A 21,492-nucleotide genomic window follows, 5' to 3' on the forward strand; every position below is an offset into this window, starting at 1 on the left:
TGGCGACTGCCCTTTTTTGAGGTGGGTTTGGAATGGTATTCTCATGAAATGTCTGGTGCGGAGAGCCTCTGGTAGTTGGGTTGAAGAGGTTGAATGGGCTATGGAAAATTTTAAAGGGAAGTCGATTATTCAAAGGGTGAAGCAAGTAGCTGTTTGTGCCTTTATTTACCACATTTGGAGGGAGCGTTGCAATAAAATTTATCAAAATAAATGCCTTGATCCAGATTCGATTATTTGCAAGATTGTTGAAGATATTAGGATCAACTTTAAGGGATTACTAGAAGACATTGAAGACACTGATTTGAATCGTGCCTTCACTTATGCTTGGGGCCTTCATGCTAGCTTTATCCACAAGCCGAGAAGGTATTGCGCTTGGCCTAAACCAGATAGAGGTATTTGGTCCATTAACTCAGATGGTTCCTTCTCTACTAGTAGAGGAGAGTTTGGTGCAATCATTAGGAATAGTGAAGGAAAAGTTTTGGCGGCTATTGCAGGATGTGAAGTCCCGATTTCTGTCATTTCTTATGAGCTCCGGGACATTCTCCATGGGATCAAGTTAGCAATCTCCAAAGGATGCTCAAAGATTCAGAGCCAATCCAATTCCTTGCAAGCTATCCAAGTCCTTAAGGGTAGGTGGAACCCCTCGTGGAGTGTTCTTCACGTGGTCTTTGATATAAGGAACTTGCTTCACAGTTTCAGCAAAGTTTCCTCCTCCCACGTCTTTAGAGAGGCCAACAAGGTTGCCGATATGGTAGCTTCCTATCAGAATAGCCTAGGTTGTACTGAATTAGATTGTGAGTTGTTCTCTAGCGACCTTGTATCTGTTATTTATCAAGATGCCTGTGGTATCCCGTTCCTTTGGTTGTAGCTGGTCTGGGTCTGCCTTAACCTTGTTGACCTTTCAAAAAAAAAAAAAAGATATCTAAGACATTACATAATGTGTGTGTTGTTAGAGAACAAGTTAACAACACCCGTTAGCTTATAGCATGTAACCCATTCTTAGTGGCTTCATATATACCTGCATAATGTTTGAGATTTTTTGACAGATGTGCAATATGCCGGTGTTCACAATTATTAAGAAGGATCAAATATAATCAACTTGTGCAACTATTAACTGATAAAAATAAAATAAAAAACACTCTACAAGTATTTAGTTAATTTATACCTTTAGTAGAATAAATTGCAATTAAGTTCATACTTATTTTTTAGTTAATTTGTTAATTTTTTATTGAAAAGAAGAAAAAAAAGATTTATAATGGTTCAAAATTTTCTTCTTTGTTCGATTCTTGAGAACTGGTATTGATGGGTATCCATGTTTCTTAGCGGTTCCGGTTCCAATTTGTTTTAAGAACTGAAACCAAAACTGACAAGAACCAGAAGTAGAACCGAAAAAATAAATTTGTTTTGGTTCTCCTACCTTAGGAACCAATCCATTGATAACCCCTATAACTATTAGGCCTGGCAATACCATCATAACGTGGGAGTGATCTTAGAATGACTTCAAAGAATTGGACGATACAGAGACTGCCCCCATTAATCATGTTGTTTCTCATGACCTACTAGGTTATGCAAAACTCAATTTAATCATCATTTCATGTTAACTTCACACTTCAATATTAGACTAATTAATCATTAAATTAAGCCACTATGAGCATATTTCCTTTATTGTGTTTCCTTGGTGAAGGTCAGATACAATCTAATTAACTTCTTCAAGCGGACTTTCAATCTTTATTTATCCTTTTTCTTCTAAGGTACAGGCATCCATATATCTTTTCCTCTTTTGATCACAAACTTCTACTGCGGCGTAAGGACATACATTTTACAGGCATGAGAATCCACCCGAACCGAGAGATACCCCTTAACTGGAGATTGACTTGAATGCTGTGAACACAAAAAAAAACAAAAAAACTAAAAATACAAATCATGTTAATCTATGATGGTATGATTGAGTTGATTTTTTTATTTATGAATCTCACCGCCCATAAATCCCGAACACTAACAAAGGTTGATGGTTCAAGGCCAATATCTGACCAGGAAGCAGTGATAGATGCCTGTGAAGATCCCCTATTCCATAGGACGATGGCCACCCTTTTATCACTAAGAGGACCAGCCCAAATCTGCACGTTTGAGATGCATTATGTATGCATATTCAGTGTAGTTATGAAGGTGAGAAGCTAGAAAATAACTACATGTCATAATGTCTGTCACAGGTAGCAGATAAACAGTAATGGCTTGGGAGGATAAAGGTTGTGACTTGTGAGAAGGTTACCTCCAAATCCCCATCTTTCTTAACCTTTTTCCCCTGAACTCCAAGTTTATCTGTTCACACCCCAACACATAATCAGCTAAACAAACTCAGCACAAGAATTTCTCATAAAGGACTCTTTTGTTTCTTAAAGTTTCTCCATATATATTAGAAACCATTAAAAATTATTCTAGTTTAAAGACTTACCTTGATTAACTGCAATAACCTCCTTATTGCTAAGCAATTCATAGGTCACTTTGTTCATTGATAGAAGATCGCATCCAATCAACAGTGGAGCCTATACATGTACACAAGATGCTAAGCTAGTCAATAAATTCATTCACATGGGAACAATCCATGTCCTAGGAGAGTAAGAACCAATTTATTCATATCTTGTAATGGTACCTTAGCCAATGCCCATATGCTGAAGTGTGAGCGGTATTCCTCTGTAGTCATGCCACCATTTCCTACTTCAAGCATGTCAGGATCTGACCGACAAAAACTCCTAAAAATTACAACTTAACTTTGGAATAAACAAAAAGAAAAGGAAAGCAACTTGATTAGAACATTTTAAAATTTTAATTTCTTCATGCATGTTTTATATTTTGTGAGAATAAATGAATTAATTTGCACTAACAAATTACCATTCCATCCACCAGGTCCAGCATAAGATGCCCATTTGTCGTTTTGATCTGCACGTGATGTCATACTAAACATATGGATGGTTGTCATTAGTTTCACAGAACAAGGGAATAAAGCTTGACATTTGATTGCCATATGATTAAGTGGATATTTTTATGGGGTTATATAGCTATGGGTTGTGAGCATAAATCTTTTTTGTCAAAGAATACGCTTAATTCCTGAAAATGTGGTTTGTTAGTGTCAAATGTATTAACTACAAAACTAGTTATATTCCTATGAAAAAAAAGACCATGTATGACAAATTTTACCTATCCCAGTTATCACTAATATCTCCTGTTGTTCTCCAACTATTTCCCACACTTGATGCCCAAGTTGCTGGATCTTCTTCCCCCCTGTTATTACGAGAAACTTCAATAAATTTAACAAAAGATGGCCATTAATTGGAAATATTATTTTGCTTTAACATTATTTTGACAAAAAAAATTAAATTTGATAATGTTAGCAAAAACTAATTAGCATTTGTTTGTATTTGATACCCAAACCACAAATTATCCAATAAAAAAAAACACTGCTATTTGGGTGAAATTTTTTGTTGAAACTTCTTCAAGGAAAAAAAAGATATAGGTGTAACATATAGTACTGCCTTAGAGTGACTTAAAATAATTAATGGAAAAAAGCTTCATGTTTTTTTTGTTTTAATTTCTTTTAAGAGATCAACTTACCATTCACAGAGAGAGAAGAAGATGGACCTTCCAGAATTCAATAAGGCTTTACTCATCTTAGGGTACCTATTTTTCACAAATAATCAAGTATTAATTATATATGATGAGATAAAAAGATCAAAGAAATGGTTTTTAGGGATGTCCTTAAGAGCATATCAAAGGAAAGTCTTATAACGAGCACAACGAGAGGGTGGGATGAGGGTATCTAGCAATGGTAACTGTACTTTTTACAATACAATATGCATGATTTTGAAAACCAAGGACCAACCCAGATACTGAACTAGAGACATGGCCATATATATATATATACTTGTATTAAAACACTAAAATGAGATTTATATTTTTTTCAAATGTTTTTGGGCTGGTTCAAAACTTCAAATGACTATATATAAATATAATGATAGAGAGTGTCTCTCTCTAAATAAAACTACACACACATTATATATTTATTTAGCAGGAACAATACCTCTCCTTAGGGCTGGTACCATCATTGTTACAGTTATCATATTTCAAGTAGTCGACTCCCTAGTGTGAAAATTTGAAGTAATCAGATATTGAAGATTAATACATGTAATATTTTTGAAACAAATGTGAAGTAATCATACCCAAGAAGCAAAGGTTTTTGCATCTTTTTCTTCATAGCCCAGTGATCCTGGCATTGTCTTACTACAAGTTTGGGTCCTGATCAAACATACAAACCAACTTAGTGCCTCTATTTATATTGCAATTTTAAGCAAATTGGGATGCAATATATAGGAAGAGAAATGGAATAAATACCCTGCATCCGAGTAAATTCCAAGCTTGAGGCCCTTTCCATGCACGTAATCTGCTAGAGCCTTTATGCCTGATGGAAATGTTGATGCCTTAGGAACCAAATTTCCCTGTAATAAAGACATTCCCAATTCAATTAATTTCGACAGAAAATAATAATAATAATAAAGTGTATATGAATCTAAGATTCCAGGTCCCATTTGAGATACCTGAGAGTCTCTATTAAGTTCAGCCCAACAATCATCTAATCAAATCAAATTTATAAAAGAAAATCAATTTGATAATAATTAGAGAAAAAAGTAATTAAAAAAATGTGCAACAAAATATCATCCATACCTAAGTTTATGTATTGGTATCCTGCTGTTGCTAACCCACTTGAGACCATTGCATCAGCTGTATCAAAAAATAGAGTTTTAAAATACTACTACTACTACTAATAAAATAATATTATCCTATTGAGTACAAAGTAATTATTTTTAATAAGAAAAAACCTGTTTTCATAATCAATTTCTCTTCAATATTACAATTGAAATGATTCCAACTGTTCCACCTGATCACAAAAAAAGTAGTGAGTGAGGTAGTAGATTTTTATTAACAAAACTATCATGAAGCAATCAAAGAAGATGGAATTAATTGAAGGAATGACAATAAATTAAATTAGGATTATTAGGAATAACAGCCAAAACAGATCCCTTAAGCAATGTAACATATTAATCTATATCAAAACCCAATAACATTTTTTTTTTCTAATCAGGTGTAAATTTATCCAACAGAAACCTTTTCAAAGCACATGCACACTATCATAAATACATTACGTCCGACCAAGACCCATGTTGAGCACAATGTCCTAAAGAAGTTAAATGCTTCGCTAATATGAAAGAGTTAGATGTTGTCAAGGCTTTTGAATTTCTTCTGCCTGGTTGCTAAGTTTGGTACTGTTTGGAGGTGGGACTAGGTATGACCGTACTCTAGAAATTGATTAAAACAAACACTTGGAGTAAGGAAAATCGGAAGAAAGATATGAAAGAGATGGAGAAAAATGGAGATGTTTTTTGGCTCTCTGTTGAATTACAACATTTTGATTTATATATATATATATTTTGCCTCTAAACCTAGCTAACTACTTGATTACCACACCCTTATTTATCTCTAATCTCAAATCAATTTTTTATTGTTGCACTTTTTAATGATCTAGAGGGGATAAAGTAGTTTCAATTCAGATTTGATAAAACATGTCTTGGTCAAGAAATTCTAGAAAACTTGAACATTGCTACTAGTTGAACTTAATTTAGGCCTTTGGCAATCAACAATGGTATTCTATTTTATGATCATCATCGTGAAATTGCCTCACATAATGGATGAATCTAGTCCTGAACAAAGACAAACCTAAGAAATCAACCATAATTAATTCGTGAAAATATAAAGATATGCAAAAATTATATTATAAAAAATGGTTTCATCCCTTCACGACTATATGATCACTGCTACAGGGCAAGAAAACCATGAAAAATATTAGAGACAAAGATATCAGGTCTTAAATGTTTGTAAAGCGTCACTGCTTTGAATTTAAAATGGAAAATGAGAAATTGATTGCTTTCCTAATCCAAGAACTAATTTATGAAAATTTTCTCAATGTTGAAAATTTATTATATATAGACATAATATTGTTCAACATTTTTTGAGAGCTCAAAAGAGAATTTAGAGATCTACTAAGGACTAACGAGAGAGTTTGCATGTGCTTGAGCCTATAGTCCATAGATAGATAAATGAATCAGGTAGCAATGGAAATCCAACTTATAAAAAAAAAAATTTGTTAAAATGATTTGTGGGAGTATTACAATGTGTTGGAGTTTTACCCTATTATTGATCCTTAGCTATGGCATTGCTACATGTATGTATGTATGTCAATGAAAAAATGAGTCATTGACTATCAATACTTTCTATAGGTGGGGCATTGGAATACAACATATTCTTGACTAGAGTGTGAATATGTACTCAAAGAAAAAAGAAAATAGTGGACATAGAATTGCTTCCTACGAGAACTTGATTGATTCTCTAAAACATTTATGACAATGTACGTTCGATTCATAGTCAAAAAGATTACAATTGTAAGAAGAATGGTGTGTAAGAACTATTATGTATGTGATTTGTTGTCTCGTTTTCATGATGGAGTTGCATAATCTAAAATAGAAGCTTATTGAATATTTTGAGCACCTGATACATTTACAATAAGCAAAGTTTCAAGTCTATAAATTGATAAAATAAAATAAAATAAAAAGTTTCAAGTCTAAAAGACATTGTTGACATACACAAGTTTTCTAATGTACTCTACATTTTTTTTTTTTTTTTTTTTTTGAGGAATTGATCTGGGATGAAAAATGATCTGGGATTATTCATATTTATTCTTTCAATTCTAGGCGTAGTGGCCAGTATTCTAGCTACTTTTGTTTTATTGTAATGTAAGCCACTCAATTAGTTATGCTTATGCAATGAATTAATTAATCATTCTCAAGTCAATACCAAGTAAACAAGGGATTATTTTCTCACAGAAATCCCCGATCCACCGATCACATGAACCTGGGTATATTGGATGACATCCCTAATTTACAAAATTACCATTGTTAGTTACAAAATTACTTTAGCATGCTTGACGTGGCATGCTCGACAGAGTCTGTGAGCAAAAAATCACTTGCCATTTTCCTTCAAGTGCTGATTTTTTAACTCAATCTGACAGGGGGACTCAAAACTCATCGTTGTGGCATAGGTAAAGAATCTTAGATTCTGTCCTTCGGGATACACAACCGACCTGACCGACCTGTCATCTGCAATTGTGTATTCCAAAGGTACAGTTGTGTATCTCGAATGAAAGAATCTATGGCCCTTTGCGCATGACACGTCAGTGAGTTTTTGAGTCCGGCTGTCTAGTTTGAGTTCAAAAATCATGAGTCTATTCCTTATAAAGAGAAAGAGCCCTAAGTATGTTACGTGACTTTTCAAGGACTCAAAACAGTTCCCTATCTTTTGAAACTTTATTACAGGCCTAACTTTGAAGCTCTCAAACCACTTAAATGTTCGAAAATAATTGCTACAGTTTACCGTTTTAGTAAATAATTTTGAAAATTATACTATTTTGGTAAATTTCTCTAAAAGTTTTAGGGAGATGAAAAAAAAATTTGCCCACAAAATTTTGCTGGGAGAGCTCACAGAAATCTAGGATCCACCAATCACATGTACCCACATGTATTGAATAACAATCCTAATTTACAAAAAGTACCTGTGTTAGCTATAAAACTACACTTGTATATTTGACGTGGCAACAAGCAGTGACAAGCCTGTGAGGAAAAAAAACGACTCATGGGTAAACCCTCCTCGTTACAAGACAAGTGGCATCTTATATTTATTTTGAATAATGATTTCCTAATTAGAAAGTCTTTACTCCGTCACGGACACGGAAGCATAGATCTATTTCATCATAATACACAAATGCAAATCCCCATAAAAGATGTGTATTTGTGTATCTTGGAAAAACAGATCTATGGTTCTATGTCCATAACAAGTCAGCCAAGTATTGACTGAGTGAAAACTTTCTAGTTAGAATATCAGTACCATGGTTTTAAAACTCGGTTTCCTGTCTCGTCTCATCTAGGCCCTATACCAAGTCATCTCGGACGAGTTTTCCGACACGTTTAAGACGTTTCGTGAGATAAATCAGAAAATTGAACGTGAGTCCCAAATCTCGGTCAAAAAATGACTTTGTGAGTTGGTCTCATCCAGCTCTGATACCAAGTTAACTCGGGCGGTATGTCTCGATCTCGGACGAGTTTAAAAACCATGATCAACACTCATTTATTTTACACCTGACCTCTACATTTTCGTCAATGTTTGGAATGCCTCTTGGAAATGCCACGTGTAATTCAAAAGAGAGCATTTTACTGAAATTTTTGCCATTTCAAAGGGAAGCGAATCCTATATAACACACGGTTCATGTACAACCCTATAAGCACTTTCAACGGTTGAACATCAACAATAAAAGATCTCCCACTTGAAATACGGGGAGTTCAATAGCCGTTCATTTTTAAAGACATGGATTTGCATAAAAATACTTGTTTTTTGAGTTATTGCTGTATAATCAAAATGGGTTGGGATCCATTGACTCCTAAGTATGAATCATGAAAAAAACTCTTACTCCCAACCCTTTAAAAACAAAATTCAATGGTTGAGATTTATGACTATCTAGATAACACAAATCTCGTAGATACTTATCCTAAGGATAAATTTCAACCGTTGGATTTTGCATTTAATGGGTTAGGATCATATTTTTTGCTCAGAGCCCAACAACCATTTGACATGTGGCACAAATGACATCAGCAATAGAGAGAAATTTCTCTCTCATGCCTACACGTCCTCTACTAAAAAATTCCAACTTCAAGAGTTAAAATCTTAAAGTGGATCATTGAGATCACTAGATTATCATATTGTAAATCTAACACTACAGCCTACAAGATTTTATGAAATAACTCATATTAAAAATAAAAATGATTCAAACTTGCCTCAAGGAATTGAAAATGGTCGGCTACCGAGTACCCAATCTTAAAATTAAAATTCAACGGTGAAAAATATATATTTTTTCATTTTCATTTTTTCAGTTTCTTAGAATTTCGTCCTCTACAACCCCGTGGTATCGGATCATGTTTTTGAATGGCACAAAGTGGTCCAATCATGAAATTTTTTCATTTTTCACTGTGGACAGAAGAGAGAAATTTCCTCTCTTACTACTGATGTCATTTGCTCCACATGTGGACTGTGAGAAAATTTTCTCAACCTTGTCAGCAAAAAAGTAGTCATCGTCATAAACTACTTAAAAAATACTCAACTTTTATCGTATGTGCATAGAAATCATACATTTTTTCCTTGTTAACAAGGAAAAAAAATCTTTGGTTCTATGCACATGCAACGTCAGTTGAGAATACCTGAATATCTTTTTTTAAAGTCAATTTACCATTATTCAAAAACAAACCCACATATTTAAAAACTCTAATGATTTTCTGACTCAAAAATTTTCACTCGGTCTATACTTGACTGAGGTGGCAAGGGCACAAAATCAATGATCATTTCCTTGTGTATCCCGGAGAAAAGGATTTATGATTTTGTGCCCTTGCCACATCAGTTGAGTATAGATCGAGTGAAAATTTTCAAATCAGAAAATCATGACTCATCTAAAAAATGCATCTCTTAATTTTCCTCAATTTATATTTCTTTTCTTTCAATTGAATTGTTACACTTCGCTCAACACTACTTTTGATGTGGCAGTATGCACACACCATAGAATTTTTTCCTCATGATACAAAGAAAAAATAGTTTTGTAGAAAGTCAGTATTTTTATCTTCAACAGCAGTTGAGTGTTTATTCATATCTCTTCAGACATGTGCTCCACATGAGTCTTCGTGAAATCTAATAAGTTTATTTCAAATTGTTAAATAGAGTTGTGCTGGAGTAACATTAAAATTGACATCGATTCTCACATTGCTGATGTGGATGTATGTAAGGAATTATAGATGCTTTTCACTCGTATCTCAATGAAAAGCATCTATGATTCCATACATACATCCACATCAGCAATGTGAGAATCGATGTCAATTTCAATGTTACTTTAACATGTTCCTTATAAATATTACTTTTTTTTGGCTTTGAAAATTGTGTTTGTGATTTAGTTTATTTTATTGTTGATAATCTGCAAATGCATCAAGAGATATTTGCTAGAAAAATCAACAATTGAATTGATTTTAGAAAAGTGATGTGGATTTTGATGTTATCGGGTAACATCTCTTGAGGGATCTGATTTCAATGGTGAGTCCAAATTTATTAGTGCAATTTTTTTTTTTTTATGCAACAAGTTCAACATCTCTTGGTAAATTATTATTGCATATTTACTTATAAAAAAAAAATAAAAAATAAAAAAAATTATTATTGCATATTTTAACACTAAGAATTGGAGAAAGAATCCAAAATTCATACTGGGGAAGAAACATTATGAGATCGATCTGTTTTCTTGTGCTATAGTTATAGATTTTTTTCATTTTATAAAAGGGTTTGAAAAGATTGAAGGGAGAAACATATATGCTTCATTCATTCATCCACCTTAGATCTTTCTTATAAGATTGCTAAACATATTTTTGCGTAAGCTAAAGTGAAAAATACAAGGCAAATTTTTTGACAATGTATATTAAATAGTTAGTCACAACAAAGGCGAGGGTTAAAACTCTTTTACAAATATAACATTTTAATCATTTACTATAAGATCTGCACACATGAATATTAGGTTGAAGTATTGAATTATAAAGTAAGTTCTCCGTACTACAAAGGCCATAAAAATATATATATGTGGGAGCGGTTCGGCAGCCCTAAAGTTTGCCAATTTTGGTGTCAAACATTTTTTGTAAATCACTTTTGATGGGGTTAGAAGTTTTGGAATAGGCTGATTTTTTTCTGAGGATGATCTTTATGGTGAGATCATCCTCACAAAAAATCAGCTCATTTTGAAACTTCTAACCCTAGTTTACAAGTTGAAGAATCATGGACCGTCCAATTTTTGTAAATCACTTTTGATGGGGTTAGAAATTTTGGAATAGGCTGATTTTTGGTGAGGGTGATCTCCTCATCATAGAGATCATCCTCACAAAAAATCAGCTCATTTCAAAGCTTCTAACCCATATTTTGAAAAATGTTTGGCACCAAACTTGGCAAACTTTAGGGCTGCTGAACCGTCCAGGAATTGGTAGGGCCTGTAGGGGCCAAGCCCATCATCGAGGAGCAGTTTGGGCTGAGTTCCATGGACAGCTACCATTTAGACTTAATTCGGGCTAAGTCCACGAAAATTGCTCAGCCCGATAGCGTTTTGTTTCAACTGGCAGCCCAAAACGGTCCAACTGTTACGACTAATACAAAATGAGTATTAGTGGCTGGAGACGTTGCTTCTGGTAACCATATCAAACTCATAGCAGAGAAGCCCAGCGACGCGGTGTTCTTAGAAGGCGATCTTTTACATGACATGCTAAATTCGGCAACCTTTGTGGCTGCTGGACTTGACAAGGCTAAGTCCAATGGAAATACCAAAGGTAATAGTCTGTGCTTAGATTGCAGGAGGGCAGAACATCAAGAGCTACAAGAGAATGGACTTTTGTTGACAGAAAGTATATGCCCAGAGACAATACCATGTGTAGAGGGAGGTCTGGTGATGTCCAAAGAGGATGCATTACTCTGCAATCGGATAACAAGTAGAGAACCACAATTGATAGAATATGAGGTGACGTCACAGGAGGTGGATGATGATATGAGGTGGGGGGGCTTGTGCATTGTAGGACAGGGCGGTTTTCTCCAGCTTCTCCAATCCATCAAAGGCTCGGATCATCTAAGGGATTGTTGTGATAGTGGGAAGTCCATAGAAGAAGAAGTTCATGTAAGGACTGATGCGGTAGGTGCCCCACAAGAGGGAACAAATACGGAAATTTCTACCTTTGCCATGGTAGATATGGAGGACAAGTCGAGGAGTTGGGGCGGAGGAAGATCGAAACACCAGGTAGTGGAGGCATTAGCAGATTGGATCATAAATAATTTGAACGAGATTAGTTGGTCTACCGGACTGGCTACAAATGGACAGGCAGAAGGGTCCGGGATTTGGCAGGAATTAGCTCTAGAGAAACGAAATGGGATTGGGGACAGCTATGATATAGTGATTAGAGAGGAAGATCCATTAGAAGAGGAACAAGTCACTATTCGGGACGAGATGGAGTTCATCCTCAAGGCAGAGGTGGATCAAGGGGAGACGAGACAACAAGAATATCCGAGTAAATGGAAAGGAGTAGAGGTGGTGGACAAAAATAGAGTGAAGAAATTAAAAGTCAAGCTAACCAGAGAGGTCCAGGAGTTGCAGAAATCAGGTGCCTTAGTTAAGGCTAGGGCATCCTTAGGCTTAAAAAGTGGGAGAAAACTTAATGTTATAAATGTCGATTAGATTCTTATCCTGGAATGTGCGTGGGATTAATGATAGGACCAAAAGGGTGCCTCGATTAAGTCAATTTTACAATCGTATAAACCACATATTGTTACCTTACAAGAAAGTAAAGTGAATCAAGTGAATAAAGTGGTGTTATGAGATGTCTGGGGTGTTCAAAACATGGGTTGGAAGTTTATAATAGTCAACAAAACACTAAGAAGAGTCTAGGTGTTATGGGATAAGAAGCTGATTGAGGTTAAAAATTCCTTAGTGGGAGCTTTTTCCGTGTCTATTCTGTGCAGGTGTGTAGGGAAGGAAGACATTTGGGTGTTCTCAGGTGTGTATGGTCTTACTAAAGAATGGGAACATAAGTAATTCTGAGAGAAATTAGATGATGTGGGAGCTTATTAGAACCGTCCGTAGTGTTTGGGGGAGATTTCAACGTTATTAGGTTCGACTACGAGAAGTAAGAGGAGATCGAGGACAACATCAAGGATGAGGAGATTTGGGGAATTTGTTAATCGAAATAATTTAGGATAACGTTATTAGGTTCGATTACGAGAAGTATCAATAGTTGGCACTTATGGAAGAGATTAGTTTGAAGCAAAAATCCAAATCTAGATGGCTTAAAGAAGGGGACGGAAACACAAAGTTTTTTCATAGTTTACTCACAATAGGAATAATCACATTACAAAAATAAAGGTGAACGGGGGGGGGTTGGAAGGGGAAAAGGCTGTTGCTAAAGGAATTGTAGATTTTTACTCGAAGCTGTATTCCAATGAAACTCGTACCAGACCAAGAACCGATTTATTGCAGTTTGATAGAATCACTGAGGTTTCTTGTGATTGATTGGAAAGACCTTTTGCAGAAAATGAGATTTGGGAGGCCATCTCAAATATGAAGAGTGACAAAACACATGGACCAGATGGATTTCCTGTGGAATTATATAAAACATATTGGAAGATCATCAATGCGACTTAATTGCGGTCATAGAGGAATTTTTCAGAAATGGAATGTTAGATTCCAGCTCTAATATACGTTCATCACTTTAATTCCTAATATATTGGGGATAGAAGATATTAAAGATCTGAGGCCAATTAGTTTGGTGAACACTAGTTACAAAATTATCACGAGCCTCCTTGCTGAAAGATTAAAAGGCATCATCGATGGGTTGATAGATTGTAATCAAAGTGCGTTCATTAAAGAGAGACATATTCTGGATGGGATCTTAATAGCAAACAAGTGTATTGATTCCAAAGTTAAGTTTGGAAAAATGGGGGTGGTTTGTAAGATAGATATTGAAAAAGCTTATGATCACGTCAATTGGCAATTCTTGGAATACTTGTTGGGGAGAATGGGCTTTGGTAGAAGGTGGATTTCCTGGATTATGATGCGTGTTTCTTCTCCGTCTTTCTCGATTTTGGTAAATGGGACGCCACACAGATTCTTTAAAAGCACTTAAGATCTCAAACAAAAAGATCCTTTATCCCCCTTCTTATTTATCATTGTGGCAAAAACGCTTGGGAAGATGACGGAGAGAGGGGTGGCAAATGGTTATTTATTGGGATTCTTAGTATGAGCAGGCAACGTTGCAGTTTCACATCTCCAATTCGTAGATGATACACTAGTCTTCTTAGACGACTTTATAAATCAGACAAGAAGATTAGGCGGAGTGTTATGTTGCTTCGAAGCAATATCAAGCATCCTAGTTAACATGAGGAAAAACAAGGTATTTCTGATTGGCATGGTCAGGTGTATCTCTTTACTTGCGACCTTGTTGAGATGGCAAGTGGGTAGTTTGCCTTATTCTTACTTGGGGATTCCATTGGGGGCCCGTATAAGAGATTGGCGGTCTGGGACACGATAGTAGAAATAATCGAAAGAAATCGCGGCTTGACAAGCAAATTACCTTTCAATGGGGGGTAAGTTGACTCTGATTAAATGTGTCTTATCTAATATCCCGATATATTTTCTATCCTTACTCTCATTGCCACGCAGTGTGAAACTAAGGTTAGATAAGTTGTTTCCTAATTTTCTATGGCATGACAGAGATGGGAATAGGAAACATCATTTAGTAAACTGGAAATAGGTTAGTTGAAACAAGGAAAATGGTGGTCTCGGGATTAGGGGACTCGGGATAATGAATTGACTTTGAAGGGGAAGTGGTTATGAAAGTTCAGGTCTAATGGCAATAGTCTGTGGATAAAGGTCATAAAAGGTAAATACTACGTTAGGCGAACGGGGTAGGAGAGCAGACCAACTAGACATCCTCATGTGTTGTGGGATGTGGAAAGGCATCATGAAGATCACTCCTCTTCTCAAGTTAAGGATCAAATTCAAAGTGGGTCAAGGCAACCAAGTAAGATTTTGGGATGATATTTGGTGTAGCAATCAGCCCCTTATGAAGGTATTTCCATATTTGTATTCCATATCCTCAAAAAAATGATTACCAATTGCATTTGTTGACGATTCATAGGTGGAGAATGGGCATGGGACTTTGGCTTTTGAAGAGGTCTTGACGGATTGGATTTGGTAGAAATTGGTAGACTAATTGACGACCCTCATGTATTGATTTACGCATGGGAAGGGAAAACAAGAGAGTGTAGATGGCAAGCAAGGATTATAGGTTTTTGGTGCATTCTTTTTACAATTCCTTGTGTTATAATGGAGACAATTCATTTCCTTATGTCTCGATTTGGGGCCTAAAGGTAAAATTGTTTTCTTCACATGGACGGCGTCTTTAAGAAGGATTCAAATGGTGGATTTTTTTATGCGGTGTGAATGGTACAAAGTGAGTTATTGCATTCCATGTATGGATAATGGAGAATCTTCGGATCACCTTCTCCTTCATTGCAAGTTCACACATGGAATTTGGGCGCATTTTTTTTAAGATGTATGAAGTTCTAACTTGCTTACCTAAAACAATTAAGGATCTTTTCACGTGTTGGTCATTTATTGGGCCATCGTTTGGTGGAATGAAGAGGTTGTTGTAGAACATAACGCCATTCGCAATATGTTAGGGGGTGTGGTCCGAGAGAAATAGCCATATCTTTGAGGGAAAACAAAAAGATGACACATAAACGATTTTATCCATTTTGACCTTATTTTTTGTTGGTCAAAAGCCTATAAGGACTTTAGGAGGATTTTTTTCAAGGATTTTATTTATATCTGGGATGGGATACTTTGTATATCACGTGAATAGCGTCTTTTGTAAGGTCCTGCTGGGTTGGTCACCTCAACTGGCCCAATTCTATTTTTGTTTCTAATGAATAAATTACTACTTATAAAATAAAATAAATAAATATATATGGTAAATTGATTGAAATGAGAAAGCAAAAAACTAATTAAACTATAAAATTATAAATAACAAATTAGATCAAATTTTATACAATTAACGATGTTAGAACGGATTGTTTTGTTTTTGGTGGCAATATTGATCTTGATGAGGATATATGTCTCACTAAACGGTGGACATGGATCACCCCAAACATGATATTCCTATTAAGTACAGGAAGTACGTATCTTCTCTTATTAAGATCTTGGTCAGGATCAGTTGATTCATGGAAAAATATATGATCCAAACGTGAAAATATAAAATCCAACTCTCAGGTTTTATCCCAAGGACATGTTATCCGGATGGATGTCGACAGTTAAATCTAATATTTTAACAGTTGGAATCATGTACGTTTCCATATGTCACTAATTATATTGAATCACCTGATACTGACCCTTAAAGGATTACATTTATATATATATGGATTAGGATACGTATACACATAAAGCTACTCATAAAGCTACAACGTGTTTTATCTTATATGGGCAAAAGTGTTTGGAATGGGTTGATTTTTTGTGAGGATGATCTCTATGGTGAGGAGATCATCATTGCCAAAAATCAGCCCATTAGCCCCATGTTTACAAGTTGAAAAATTTTAGACCATCCAATTTTTGTAAATCACTTTTGATGGGGTTAGAAGTTTTGGAATGGAATGATTTTTTGCAATGATGATCCCCTCACCACAGAGATCATCCTCGCAAAAAATCAGCAAATTCCAAACATTTTTAACCATATAAGACAAAAACGTTGTAGCTTTATGAGTAGCTTTATGTGTCTACGGAACCCCACCCTTTATACATATATATAGGGTCCCGTTCAATGACAAACTTTTTGGCAAAACATTTTTCAAAACATGAGTTAGAAGTTTTGGAATGGGCTGATTCTTGGTGAGGATGATCTCTACGGTGAGGAGATCATCATCACCAAAAATCAGCCCATTCCAAAACTTCTAACCCCATCAAAAATAGTTTACAAAAAATGGACGATCCACGATTTTTCAACTTGTAAACATGGGTTAGAAGTTTTGGAATGGGCTGATTTTTGGTGAGGATGATCTTCTCACCGTAGAGATCATCCTCACCAAAAATCAGCCCATTCCAAAACTTCTAACTCATGTGTTTGAAAAATGTTTTGCCAAAAAGTTAGCCATTGAACGCTACCCATATATATATATATATATGGATGGCGTTATTACGACCCTATTACGACTCATATTACGACTCACCGTTTGTCTTATATGGGCAAAAATGTTTGCAATGGGCTTATTTTTTATGAGAATGATCTTTGTGATAAGGGGATCATCCTGGGAAAAAATCATCCCATTCCAAAACTTCTAACCCCATCAAAATTGATTTACAAAAATTGGACGGTCTAAAATTTTTCAACTTGTAAACATGGGGCTAGAAGTTTCATAATGAGCTGATTTATATCAAGGATGATCTCTTCACCATAGAGATCATCCTCACAAAAAATCAGCCTATTCCAAACATTTTTGCCCATATAAGACAAAACGGTGTGTCGCAATGTGAGTCGTAATAGGGGTATACGGAACCCGACCCTATATATATATATATGGGTCAGGTTCAAGGGCCATATGAGAAAACATATGAGAAAACTTTCGTTTTTCAAAATAAGGGTTAGAGGTTTTGGATTGAGCTGATTTTTTGCAAGGATGGTCACTATGATGAGAAGATCATCCTCACAAAAAATCAGCTCAATCAGAAACTTCTAAATCCATCAAAAGTGATTTACAAATTAGTGATAAAAATTGGTAAAAAATCGACGGTCCACATTCTAAATCACTTTTAATGGGGTTAGAAGTTTCAGATTGGGCTGATTTTTTTTTTTTTTGGATGATCTTCCCATCATAGAGATCATCCTCACAAAAAATCAGCTCAATCCAAAATTTCTAATCCGTATTTTAAAATTTTATTTACCGTCGAAAGTTTTCTCATATGTTTTCTCATATGGCCCTTGAACCTGACCCTATATATATATATATATATATATATATATATATATATATATATATATATGAGTAGCGTTCAATGGCCAACAGTTTGGCAAACACATTTTTCAAAACATAGGTTAGAGGTCTTGGAATGGGCTGATCAAAAATGGTTTACAAAAAATGGACGGTTCACGATTTTTCAACTTGTAAAATGGGGCTAGAAATTTTGGAATGAGCTGATTTTTGGTGAGGATGATCTCCTCACCGTAGAGATCATCCTCACCAAAAATCAGCCCATTCCAAGACCTCTAACCCATGTTTTGAAAAAGTGTTTGCCAAAATGTTTGCCAAACTGTTGGCCACGGATAGGGACCCTATATGAGTAGCGTTCAATGGCCAACAGTTTGGCAAACATTTTGGCAAACACATTTTTCAAAACATAGGTTAGAGGTCTTGGAATGGGCTGATTTTTGGTGAGGATGATCTCCTCACCGTAGAGATCATCCTCACCAAAAATCAGCCCATTCCAAGACCTCTAACCCATGTTTTGAAAAAGTGTTTGCCAAAATGTTTGCCAAACTGTTGGCCACGGATAGGGACCCTATATGAGTAGCGTTCAATGGCCAACAGTTTGGCAAACATTTTGGCAAACACATTTTTCAAAACATAGGTTAGAGGTCTTGGAATGGGCTGATTTTTGGTGAGGATGATCTCTATGGTGAGGAGATCATCATCACCAAAAATCAGCCCATTCCAAAACTTCTAACCTCATCAAAAATGGTTTACAAAAAATGGACGGTTCACGATTTTTCAACTTGTAAAATGGGGCTAGAAGTTTTGGAATGAGCTGATTTTTGGTGAGGATGATCTCCTCACCGTAGAGATCATCCTCACCAAAAATCAGCCCATTCCAAGACCTCTAACCCATGTTTTGAAAAAGTGTTTGCCAAAATGTTTGCCAAACTGTGGCCACGGATAGGGACCCTATATATATATATATGGAATTAAATTAAAGAAGAAATTATCTTATTTGTGAAAGAAAGAAAAAATTATTAAAAAAACTGAAAGGCTAGCTTACCCCATCTGAGGTGTCCGACCGAGGCCATTGTCCAGCAGATTCCTCCTTATCTCTTCTACTGATGATCTGACATTCTTAATGCGAGCAGCAGTAACAGCAGAAGCAAAGAAGAAGAAGAGGAAGAAAGAGCTAAGTCGAGCCAAAGGCAAAAAAGAAGATGCACGAGACATGGGCGCTGTCTGCTGCTGAGGAAGGCTTCAACTAAGATGGGCTTTGATGATATTCAATGATGAGAGTTCGATCATTTATGTAGCAAAGTAATGAGGAAAGAGACCAAGAAGAAGACGTAAGTTCCTAGACACTTAGCTGGGCGACAACGATGTACCCAAAGTTTAAAATAATGGATTTTAATATTATAATGAGATATGTAATCACGCTGAGCTCACTATTATACACTTGAGAGTTCTACTTTATCACATCTATGCCACCAATGGATATTTGATTTGAATGATCAAATATTATTCAAAACTTTTGGATGTTAGATTTGAAAGCGGATAAAATTTTATATTCAATAAGGGTTATGCGACATCAATCTTCACATTTTGAAAAATAATATGAAAAATTAGTAGGAATTGGAATTTAGTCAAATGTTGATCACTTTTTGAAAATTTTCTCTATCCTATTCAGAAATTTAAGTATCCACTTCAATAATAACCAATTTGAATCCGCTAAGATATAATAATTAGGGGTTCAGAAAAATTGAAGTCTTAATTTTGAATGGTGATTATCTCTGACTTACCCATGTGGCATACTTAATTGAGACCTACATACACTCCTTGTGATACAAAACTGTGCTTTCCCAAAAAAAAAAAAAAAAAAAAAAAAAAATTTAATTACAGTTTTGTATTTCGATGGGTGCAGATCTTCCAACATATCACGTCCGGGGTGTTGATTATGTTATGTGGGTAAGACACATTATCACGACTCGTGTACAATTGATACGCTGGATTAAGAGAGAGAGTGTGGTGTTTTTATTGACTTTATTCAGTGTTGGTGTTGATCATCTTTCTTGTTTCCTTATAAGTTACGCACGTGAGTCTTCGTCAGCTTTGCTAGCAGCTGTCGGTGATCGTCCTTATTCACGGACCTTTCTTTCTTTTTGTCCGTTAATATTTCATGACTGATTCCATACTCTGATTGTACTTTAGCTAACTGTACCACAAATTTCTTCTACTAGTACCGACCGATGTGAATCGTACACGATCACACTCGACTTGTCCCACTCCCAGGTCTGAAATGAGCGGGTCGGATCAACTTGATATTTTCATATTAAAGTATTCGGACCTTGTTTGTGTGTGAACCAATGATTGTGATAAAGGATGTATTCCGAAATTATTTTACAGATTTCTAAAATAAATCTCAACCAGTAGCTCTCATATATACACGATTGAGATTGTGTGTGAATGTATGAGTTTAACTCCATCAGTCTATGGCTCCAACTCATACATAATTACATATTATAATATTTATTAATAAGTAATTTTAAATCTACTAAAACCATAACTTCACTATCCAACATGGTAACAAATTTTGATAATTTGAGAAATACGCAAATGATGCTTCAAGGTTGTTTTTACCAAAAACCATCTTCTTGGACCTCCTAAAAGAGTTCGTATTCTTCTTGAGATATGAAAGTCAAAGAAAATAAAAATTTTAAGGTTAAAGGTAAAAATCATACCATCCATGATTAATTGATAAATCTTTAGTTGGAAGTGTTTCTATAGAATGGATTTGAATTAACTAAAAATTGGCCCCTTAGGTGACATTTATTTAGGTCGTGCCTCTACCATCTACAGAAGTTGTGGAGCATTTATTGAAAAATAACTTTTGTGTACATTTTAAGTTTTTAATTTTTCCTTTGATTTAAGATAAAATTACTTCATAGACTGGTCATTCTTTCTAAATTAACCATAAGTTTGATGAAGGTATCTTAGCAAACCAATTAGTAAAGATATTTCTTCCTTAATACCCTCTCATCCAATAAAATATTGAACTCAAGCCATCAAAATGGCTGATTCAAATCATTGAGATCACCATTCCAATCGTTGATCTTGACAATTTGAATGTTAATTGTGGGGACCATATTAGTCACATCATATAACATAAGCAAATGAGAAAGGAAAAGAGATCGAGTCAGAACCAATGACGAAATATGATCGAAACCTTAGCCCCAGTTCGAGCAAGATACAACTGAGGATTGCAAGCTCGGTCGTTAAGTGCAATCAATCACAAGAAAGAATGAATGAAAGGTTAATGTTGATATGTGGGAAAATCAATGATATTAACTAAGTCGAGATGGACCAAAGTGATTGAAGCATTTGATACAAAACACAGTGGCGCACTAAAGGTTGGTATGGCCGTAGTTCTGATCTATAAATGGATCATTAATAAGACAAAGAATTAAATGCAGTTGAAAGCACCCTTGATCTATGGGTGCAGATATGTTTTTTGGTGTTTGGGAGTCACCACCTAGTTTTACGGTCTAGGAACCGGATCATGACTCTAAACAGATAAACAATACTGATCTATAAAAAAGAAACTAGAGGTCTAAGGATCACGTTACGAGATTGAAAAATGTTAGGCACCAATCCTACCCGACAAACGCTGGTCACTACTTTTCCCAAATATTACATTGCTAAAAAAATGATATAAAAAATAAAATAAATAAATAAACCTAGTTTATCTGGGTGATTGTGACGGTTGATTCCCTTAAAACTGACAGAGAGCATTCGCCTTGTGAGTCTTCCTACTTTTGT

The 21,492-nt window shown here is 35.3% G+C and overlaps 1 protein-coding gene across 1 annotated transcript; it reads right to left on the reverse strand.

Moving 5' to 3' along the window:
• Positions 1-1,616: 1,616 nt before the first annotated feature.
• On the reverse strand, positions 1,617-19,035 carry AGAL2 (alpha-galactosidase 2). The gene is made up of 15 exons (XM_086442899.1): positions 18,737-19,035; positions 4,872-4,930; positions 4,717-4,773; positions 4,590-4,624; positions 4,387-4,490; positions 4,215-4,290; positions 4,076-4,134; positions 3,610-3,675; positions 3,196-3,279; positions 2,890-2,954; positions 2,651-2,733; positions 2,453-2,543; positions 2,270-2,319; positions 1,977-2,117; positions 1,617-1,881 (listed from the first exon to the last, which is right to left on the reverse strand). The coding sequence occupies exons 1-15, from the start codon at positions 18,904-18,906 to the stop codon at positions 1,795-1,797; spliced, it is 1,227 nt and encodes a 408-aa protein (XP_086299025.1). The 5' UTR covers positions 18,907-19,035; the 3' UTR covers positions 1,617-1,794.
• Between the last annotated feature and the right edge of the window lie 2,457 nt (positions 19,036-21,492).

Source organism: Akebia trifoliata, chromosome 5 (genome assembly GCF_017979445.1).
Source record: "Akebia trifoliata isolate Shusen 1 chromosome 5, ASM1797944v1, whole genome shotgun sequence".
NCBI classification, from domain to species: Eukaryota; Viridiplantae; Streptophyta; class Magnoliopsida; order Ranunculales; family Lardizabalaceae; genus Akebia; species Akebia trifoliata.

Coding starts and splice junctions, on each gene's coding strand:
- AGAL2 (XM_086442899.1), bottom strand. CDS start 18,906: ATGTCTCGTGCATCTTCTTTTTTGCCTTTGGCTCGACTTAGCTCTTTC. Junction 4,774..4,871: donor GAAATTGATTATGAAAACAG/GTTTTTTCTTAT, acceptor TTTTTGATACAG/CTGATGCAATGGTCTCAAGT. Junction 2,734..2,889: donor TGGACCTGGTGGATGGAATG/GTAATTTGTTAG, acceptor TTTGTCGGTCAG/ATCCTGACATGCTTGAAGTA.